Raw genomic sequence first — 8,786 nt, 5'->3', positions numbered from 1 at the left:
GGTGAGTGGAGTGAGTGTGGTGGTTCTGATCGGCTTCACTCTGGGCCTGGTTCAGCAAAGCAAAAGGTCCGTGACAAAATCAAAAAACTTGATTTCCAGTTTAATTTCATTTTGTGTTATTAATTAAAATGGTTTACAGTTTTAATTTACAGAAAATGAAAAAAAAAAAAGTCTGTCTACTCCAAACCACATGACCTCTCTTAAAATTGTTTCCTGTCTCTTTCAGAATAAAAGACTATTTCCTGCCTCCCATCCCCAAACCCAGGATCATTGGAATCGACCCTCTTCTTCTGAAGGTGTTTTTCATCTTAATACTTTTTAATCTCTCTCTCTCTCTCTCTCTCTCTCTCTCTCACTCACTCACTCTCTCCCCGTCACTCGCTCTCACATCCTCTCTCTCACTCCTTCTCTCAGTCTCAACCTCACTCACTCCCTCTCACCCTCTCACTCACTCTCTCTCTCATTAACTGCACTTATTATCTCTCTTTCACTCACTCACTCTCACACTCTTTCCTCACTCTCAATCACTCACTCACTCCCTTTCACTCACTCACTCACTCTCTCCCTCACTTTCTCTCTCCCTCACACTCACTCTCTCTTCACTCACTCACTCACTCACTCCACTTACTATCTCTCTTTCACTCACTCACTCTCACTCACTCACTCACTCTCTTACTCACACACAATCACTCTCTCCTCACTCCCTCACTCACTCACTCCACTTACTATCTCTCCTTCACTCACTCTCTACCTCACTCTCCTCACTCACTCACTCACTCTTACTCACACACAATCACTCTCTCCTCACTCTCTCACTCACTCACCTCACTCACTCACTCACTCCACTTACTATCTCTTCCTCACTCACTCACTCACTCACTCACTCACTCTCTCTCACTCACTCACTCTCTCTCTTCTCACTCACTCACTCTCTTCTCACTCACTCACTCTCTCTTACTCACTCTTTCCTCACTCACTCTCTCTCCCTCCCTCTCTCCTCACTCTCTCACTCCACTTACTATCTCTCCTTCACTCACTCTCTACCTCACTCTCCTCACTCACTCACTCTTACTCACTCTGTACCTCACTCTCACATCCTCTGCCCCCTCACTCTCTGTCCTCACTGACTCTCTTACTCTCTTTCATTCGCTCACTTTCTCTCACACACACACTCACTCTCACCTCACCCTCTCTCTTACTTCTCTCACTCACTCTCTTCTCACACTCTCCTCAGTCACTCTCACAATCTCTCCTCACACTCTCCTCACTCTCACTCACTTCACTCACGTACTATCTCTCTTTCTCTCTTTCTGTCTCTTACAGAAAGGAAACCTGGAGGAAATCAACCGTCACTTCTCGTCTTTCCACGGCTACAGTCCTCCGAGTTACAGCTACGCCGACGACATCTGGGACCAGGTCAGCGCCGACGACTCGCTCCTCACCTCCCCTCCACCTAATCCTCCCACCGTAACCAACGGCAACCACCAAATAAACGAAAGAAACAACGGCAACGACGATCACGAAAGAGACAAAGACGCGCTCATCATTCCCTGTAACGTCACGCCGGCCAATCTGGGAACCTACGTCACCAGCCCCACGCAAATTTTCAACTCCATTTCGCCGAAGATTCAGCCGGATTTCGTGGTGGCCGTTCCCGGTTCGGAGTACAGCGTCATGGGGCAGCCTGGCGTTCCGGAAATCGCACTAACTTCGGAGAAAAGTGAAGTTAAATCAAATTCCGTGCCGGATTTTTACACGTGCGTACAGCTGATGCACGACACCGGGGAGGTCCATCTTGTTCCGTGTTTACCGCCTTCGTATTGTAGCGCTTTTCCGATCTGGGATGACAAAATGAAGCAGAAAGAAGAGTTCGAAGCCCGGAAAATCCAAGACGGAGGCGAGACGGAAGCCAACCGAGAAGTCAGGCTTGTTTCAAATGTTCAATAAAGTAAAATATTTCAGATATGAACTTATGTACGACCTTTTCGAACACTGTATTCCTCACTTAAAGTCTCTGCACCAGATTTTTTCTGTCTTAAAAATGTGAAAAACAGAATTAGTTTGTTTAAAAAAGTTACTCCAAATTTACCTTATGCATTCAGAGCATCCTAATTATTCACGGAGATGAGCTTATTAGAGCTTTTCACGACTTTCAGAGACCAGAGCGGAGTTTTGCAGGCACAGTAACGACAATTAGCATGCTAACCGTGCACTTCCTGATTCTCAGATATTGAAACACTAGCACAGTAGACTGGGGGTGTAACGATATCCAAGTCTCACGATACGATATCGTCACGGTATGAACCTCACGGTACGATATTTATTGTGATATGGTGGAGAGTCTCAAGATATTAGGATATTATAAAACGCTTTGAGCATCATTTGGTAAAACATTTATTGTCGCATTCCCATCAGACATTTTGAACAACTTGAAAAACCTTTGAAGTTGAAGCTGACTGAATCAGCACACAAGTTTTTTTCAACGCTTATGCAAATTAGTCATGTGGCCTGTAAGTTTTGTTTCTGTAAAACGTAAACAAGGCTGCGCAAAGCTGCATTAAACACATTATTACTCAATGTATATCTGAGTCCTCCTCGTAGGAAATAAAAAAAACAAAAAACTTAAGTGCGATGGCTTTTTATATTTCAGCTCCAGTTTATCTTATAACATGTTAAACCTGAAGCCGTCCACCGTGGAAAATGGTGCAAATCACTCGCTTTATATTCTGCAATGTATTTCGTACTTGTTATTTTGTACTTGTTTTTCTGAACACATTCTTGAATATTTTCAGCGTGCCGGTTTATTAAGGTCCTTCTCATGTTGTAGTATTTTCCAAGGTGAACCGCACGCTGCATTGTGTCTGCACACTGTTTGTTGTTTCTCCATCACCTTTTCTCCTTTCTCATTTCGTGTCATAACAAACCCAAACTGCTTTTAGACCTCAGACTAAGAAGTCACTGGTGCATCCACAACGGGCGCACAGGCGCAGCTGCAAAGGATTATGGTCCATGTAGTCCATGCTCTATGACTGAAAATTTTTATTTTTGCCTAAAGATACTCAGTTTTAGCCTGATTCATCAGCCAGTTTTACTTTGTTTCACTTCGTACAAACCGTCTGACCTCGCAGTGTTAGATTTCGTTTGCTCGATGATAGACAGGTACGTTTTATCATTTAACCAATCGCTGCTATTTGGTCGTGACGTATGTAATGCGCTGCTAACGGGGCTAACTGGGATATTAAGCTTTTCCCAAAGAAGGACAATAACGTCTTTCTGCTTGATAAAATTCACCAAACATTCTCTTTGTTCCGGCTTTAAATCCTCCATCTCAGAAATCGTTGACAACACAGAATGTATGGGTCTTCGCTGATTGGCTGATGCCCTAACTTGTACTTTCGTGATTTTTGCGACCCATCCATCCATCCATTTTCGTCCGCTTATCCGGGGCCGGGTCGCGGGGGCAGCAGCCTAAGCAGGGACTCCCAGACTTCCTTCACCCCAGACACGTCCTCCAGCTCCTCCGGGGGGACCCCGAGGCGTTCCCAGGCCAGCCGAGAGACATAGTCCCTCCAGCGTGTCCTGGGTCTTCCCCGGGGCCTCCTCCCAGGGGGACATGCCCAGAACACCTCCCGAGGGAGGCGCCCAGGAGGCATCCGGAACAGATGCCCGAGCCACCTCAACTGGCTCCTCTCGATGTGGAGGAGCAGCGGCTCTACTCCGAGCTCCTCCCGTGTGACTGAGCTCCTCACCCTGTCTCTAAGGGAGCGCCCAGCCACCCTGCGGAGGAAACTCATTTCAAGCGCTTGTATCCGCGATCTCGTCCTTTCGGTCACTACCCAGAGCTCATGACCATAGGTCATAGATTTTTGCGACCCGTCTATTGTATTTTGATTCCTGACCTAGTCGCTGGAGAGAAATGAAATTAAGCCGAGGCACTAGGTGGCGCCATCCTGGATAACTCAGTTTAATACCATGACGAGACCACAATGATATCGTGACAAATTTACTACTATGATATTGTGATATCGTCAATATCGTTACACCCCTACAGTACACTTATTTTGACTTTAAGAGCTGTTTATACGATATATATATATATATATATATATATATATATATATATATATATATATCTACTTGGGCAAGACGTGTTTGCACAGACAGATACAAAAACCAGATACAGGCCCTTTAAACAAACTTAAAACACTATGTCTGTGTCTGTGTGTTTAATGTTTGTGAAATGGACTTTTTAAACTTCTATAAAGATCAGTGTTATGTTTCCATATAGTTTAATATAAGCTCTTAAGATAATATATTCAGAAAAGTTATTATATGAGATCGCTGTTTGGTTTGACCATGTTTTTGTGAATGGGTGAAGTCAGGCGTGTGCCATTTTTACCGTAAATCTCCCATGTTACGCTATTTTCTGATGTTATAATATTGTTTCCTCATCACAAACAGACCCGGAGTTGTGTTTTGTTTCATTCGCACATGTTTAACGCACAATCCCTGCTCAATTTTGATTTTAAACTCCACACACGTTCACCAGAATCTGTTGGAGAATTTATCAGCTTCTCCAGGAAAGGGTGGAAGTAAAAGCCTGGAGACCAACTGGACGTTTTAAGCAGAAGTTTATTTATTTACCATCAATAATACGAGGGGATTTGAAACGTCATCATAGTATGATTTTGTGTTTTATCAAATCAAGTCTCAAGTCCTAAAAACAGTGACTCAAGTCTGACTCGAGTCATAGTCACGACTTGCAAGTCCCCAACTCTGTGGTCTTGTCTCGGACTCGACCGCGTTTGGACTCGGTCGTGTCTCGGTCTCGAGGTCTGACACCCGAAAAGTGATAAAATGAAGATAGATTTATAAAAACTCTGATATAAATGTGCCAAAATAACCACAAATAAATGTTGAAAATTACAAAGATGTTCTCGATTTGGTCTCGATGGGCCGTGGTCTTATCTCGGTCTCAGCCTTTAAAAGTCTCAGTCCTGTCTTGGTCTCGACACCGTTTGGACTCAGTCTCGTCTTGATCTCAAGGTCTGACACCCAACAAGTGATAAAATGGAGATAGATTTATAAAAACTCTGATATATTTGTGCCAAAATAACAGTAAAATACAAATAAATGTTGAAAATTACAAAGATGATCTCAATTTTGTCTCGATTTGGTCTCGATTTGGTCTTGATGAGTCGTGGTCTCAGTCTTACCTCAGTCTCGGCCTTTAAAAGTCTCGGTCTTGTCTCAGTCTCGAGGTCTGACACCCGGCAAGTGATAAAATGGAGATAGATTTATAAAAACATTGATATAAATGTGCCAAAATAACTATAAAATACAAATAAATGTCGAAAAATTACAAAGATGGTCTCGATTTGGTCTCGATTTGGTCTTGATGGGTCATGGTCTCTGTCTTATCTCGGTCTCACCTTTTAAAAGTCTCGGTCTTGTCTCGGTCTCGACCCTCAGAGGTCTTGGTCTTGTCCTGGTCTTGGGCCCCTGTGGTCTTGGACTGGTTTTGGTCTCGATTCGTGCGGCCTTGACTACAACACTAGAACATTTTGAGCATTTTGAGCTTTGGAGATGTAGACCGACTGATAATTAAGGAACAAAACACAACTCCGGGTCTGTTTTTGAGGCAGTAACAACATAAAAACACGACTTAAAGCTCACCAAGAGTCAGTTTTGTGTAATATAGGACCTTTAAGTTTCAAGTTTGTCTGTGGAGTGGACCAAACAGATCCAAGGAGACTTTTCTTTCTCTTTTGTTTTTAAATTCTTTGAACATTGTGTCGCCCAAAATATGAAAGACAATGATGCAGCGACTTCTGTTTAAAGTCTCTTACCTCACCTTTCGGACCAAATCTTTTTAGTATCTTTTCAGCAGATTCTATATTCTTGTTGCTATGGACACTACGGAACATTCCAGCTCCATCTGATTAAGGAACTCAGGATTTGACGCTTCAAAACTGTGCTTTTATTTTGAAAGAACCTGTTTTATTTTGTGTATTTTATTGTGAAATTGCCTCGTGTTTTCCGTTCAAATGCAACTTAAAGCTCCACCGTGTAACTTTTCTAGCGGAGGGTCGCGCTCGTCTCCGTGGAGATGCTGTCGCTTTGTTTGAAATGTTCTGCGGTTTAGGATTAACGTCGTCTATCTCGTGACGTTCCTCCTGCGAGCGGAGATATACGAGGTTAATGTCGTACTGTGGAACATTTTGGGCAGAACAGGATCACCGTGGAGACGAGCAGGTGACAGACGCAGCACCAGAAAGGTTACACAGTGCAGCTTTAATCCTTAATAATAGGAAATGGTAAATGTGTTGAGTTTGGAGTAACAGGACGGAGCAGAGGTCTATAGAAGAAACAAGGACTAAACCAGGACCAAACCAGGTCTAAACCAGGACTAAACCAGGACTTAACTAAACGTAACCCTATTTCATGGGAGGAACCAGGACTAAACGAGATCTGAGGACTAAAGCAGGTCCAAACCAGGTCTAAAGAAGGACTAAATCCAGACTAAATGAAGACTAAATCCACTCTAAACCAGGACTAAATTAGGACTAAACCAGGACTAGATCAGGACTAAATTAGGACAAAATCAGGACTAGATCAGGACTAAATTAGGACAAAATCAGGACTAGATCAGGACTAAATTAGGACTAAATCAGGACTAGACCAGGACTAAATTAGGACTAAACCAGGACTGAACCAGGACTAAATTAGGACTAAACAAGGACTGAACCAGGACTAGACCAGGACTAAATTAGGACTAAACAAGGATTGAACCGGGACTAGATCAGCACTAAATTAGGACTAAATCAGGAATAGACCAGGACAAAATTAGGACTTAACCAGGACTAAATTGGGACTAAACCAGGACTGAACCAGGACTAGATCAGGACTAAATTAGGACTAAATCAGGACTAGATCAAGACTAAATTAGGACTAAATCAGGAGTAGATCAGGACAAAATCAGGACTAAATTAGGACTAAATCAGGACTAAACCAGGACTGAACCAGGACTAGATCAGGACTAAATTACGACTAAATCAGGACTAGAACAGGACTAAATTGGGACTAAACCAGGACTAGATCAGGACTAAATTAGGACAAAATCAGGACTAGATCAGGACTAAATTGGGACTAAATTAGGACTAGACCAGGACTAAATTGGGACTAAACCAGGACTGAACCAGGACTAGATCAGGACTAAATTAGGACAAAATCAGGGCTAGGCCAGGACTAAATTAGGACTAAACCAGGACTAGATCAGGACTAAATTAGGACTAAACCAGGACTAGATCAGCACTTAACTCATGACTGAAGATACTCTAAACCTGGACTAGACTAGGAATAAACCAGGACTAGACCAGGACTAGATTAGGACTAGATTAGGACTAAACCAGGACTAAACCAGGACAACAGTAGACTAGGACTACACCAGGACAATTAACAATTCCAAATTAGGTTTACAGAAGTTGAAGTCCCACTTTAGACCTGGTTTAGACCTGATCCAGATTTCTTCTATAGACCAAAGCTGTTACCCCTGCTGCTGATTTAGTATAAACAGAAACACATTTAATCCACCAGCACTTAAAGATTCACTGTGTAACTTTTCTGGTGGGGGGTTAAAAGATCAGATACAGGAGCACAGGGATGAAAAAATCAGATTTGGGTGACTTCAGGCTGCAGTCTGAACGGAGCCAAAGACACATAATGAAAAACAATCAGACAGTACAGGGCAGGTTCTAAAACATCTGGACTTGGGGTAAGTGTAATGCCATACTGTGGAACATTCCAGGTAATATCACCATGGAGAGAAGCAGGTAACAGACCATCCACCAGTAAAGTTACACAGTGAAGTAGAAGAGTCACGAAAACTTTAAAATTCTATGAAAAGTTAAGGATAATTTATGCACAAGGACCAATACGTGCATCACAAATTTTGGACTTCCGGACATCGCGCAATGCACACTGGGAAGGATTTTTAGAAAAAGTGAAGCATCAAACCGCCATGTTTGATTTTGAGTCCAAACTGTTGAATAGATGCAGTGATTTTACCAAGGTTCTCTTGATATTTGTTGGTTTAGGGCAGGGGTGTCCAAACTTTTTTCATCAAGGGCCACATATCTAAACACAGACGAAGCAGAGGCCGATCGAGGGCTGTAGACTGATGTTCAGTACAGTGAATAATTGAAATATGTGCATGTTTAACACGTTCGAATGAACCATCAGTTCTTTATTCATGCTAAGATACTTAAATATTGGCTTGATCAAGGAAGATATTCAAAAACTTGCAATAAAAAGTTATTTTTTAATTGATGCAAGGTCATTTGGGCCAATTCTCTTGGACGTCTGAAGGCCAAGAAAAACTTGTCTGAGGGCCGCATTTGGACCATGGGCCATAGTTTGGACATGCCTGGATTAGGGAGTAGCATCTGCTCCTCTGCATCTCCCAGCTCCCTGCATGTCCAATCCACAATGACTCCAAACACAATGACACTTGAATCATGTTTGTTTTCCCAGTGGGATGCGTCTGTTGTCAAAGTCGATCACTTTTGTTTCTGGTTCTGATATTGTCATATTTTAGTTTTGGGATTCGGACATCATAATTGTGTGGTTGTTGGATCCTAACAGCAGAAAACGGGCTTCGGAAGTTTGCGAACTCCATAACTGCGAAAGTGAATCAGATGTGTGTGACTGCAAACCTCTGTTCAAACTGTTTCTCTTCCCAGCGGAATTGAAAAATAGTGAAAGGTGAAGGCGATGGGCAGGACTGA

General features: G+C 42.7%; 1 protein-coding gene across 1 annotated transcript in view; it reads left to right on the top strand.

The window, feature by feature from the left end:
* LOC110156618 (prolactin receptor-like) overlaps nt 1–4,110 on the top strand; it is a 54,826-nt gene extending 50,716 nt beyond the window's left edge. Inside the window, exons 11-13 of the mRNA XM_055167021.1 lie at nt 7–66; nt 227–296; nt 1,324–4,110. Coding sequence (XP_055022996.1) covers nt 7–66; nt 227–296; nt 1,324–1,947 — 754 coding nt within the window. The 3' untranslated portion in view covers nt 1,948–4,110. The remainder of the gene's footprint in view (nt 1–6; nt 67–226; nt 297–1,323) is intronic.
* Nucleotides 4,111–8,786: the final 4,676 nt, after the last annotated feature.

Source organism: Boleophthalmus pectinirostris, unplaced genomic scaffold (assembly GCF_026225935.1).
Source record: "Boleophthalmus pectinirostris isolate CB_2022bp ecotype Guang Dong unplaced genomic scaffold, ASM2622593v1 HiC_scaffold_11, whole genome shotgun sequence".
In the NCBI taxonomy this organism is placed as follows: domain Eukaryota; kingdom Metazoa; phylum Chordata; class Actinopteri; order Gobiiformes; family Gobiidae; genus Boleophthalmus; species Boleophthalmus pectinirostris.
This window is presented reverse-complemented; position numbering and strand designations above follow the sequence as displayed.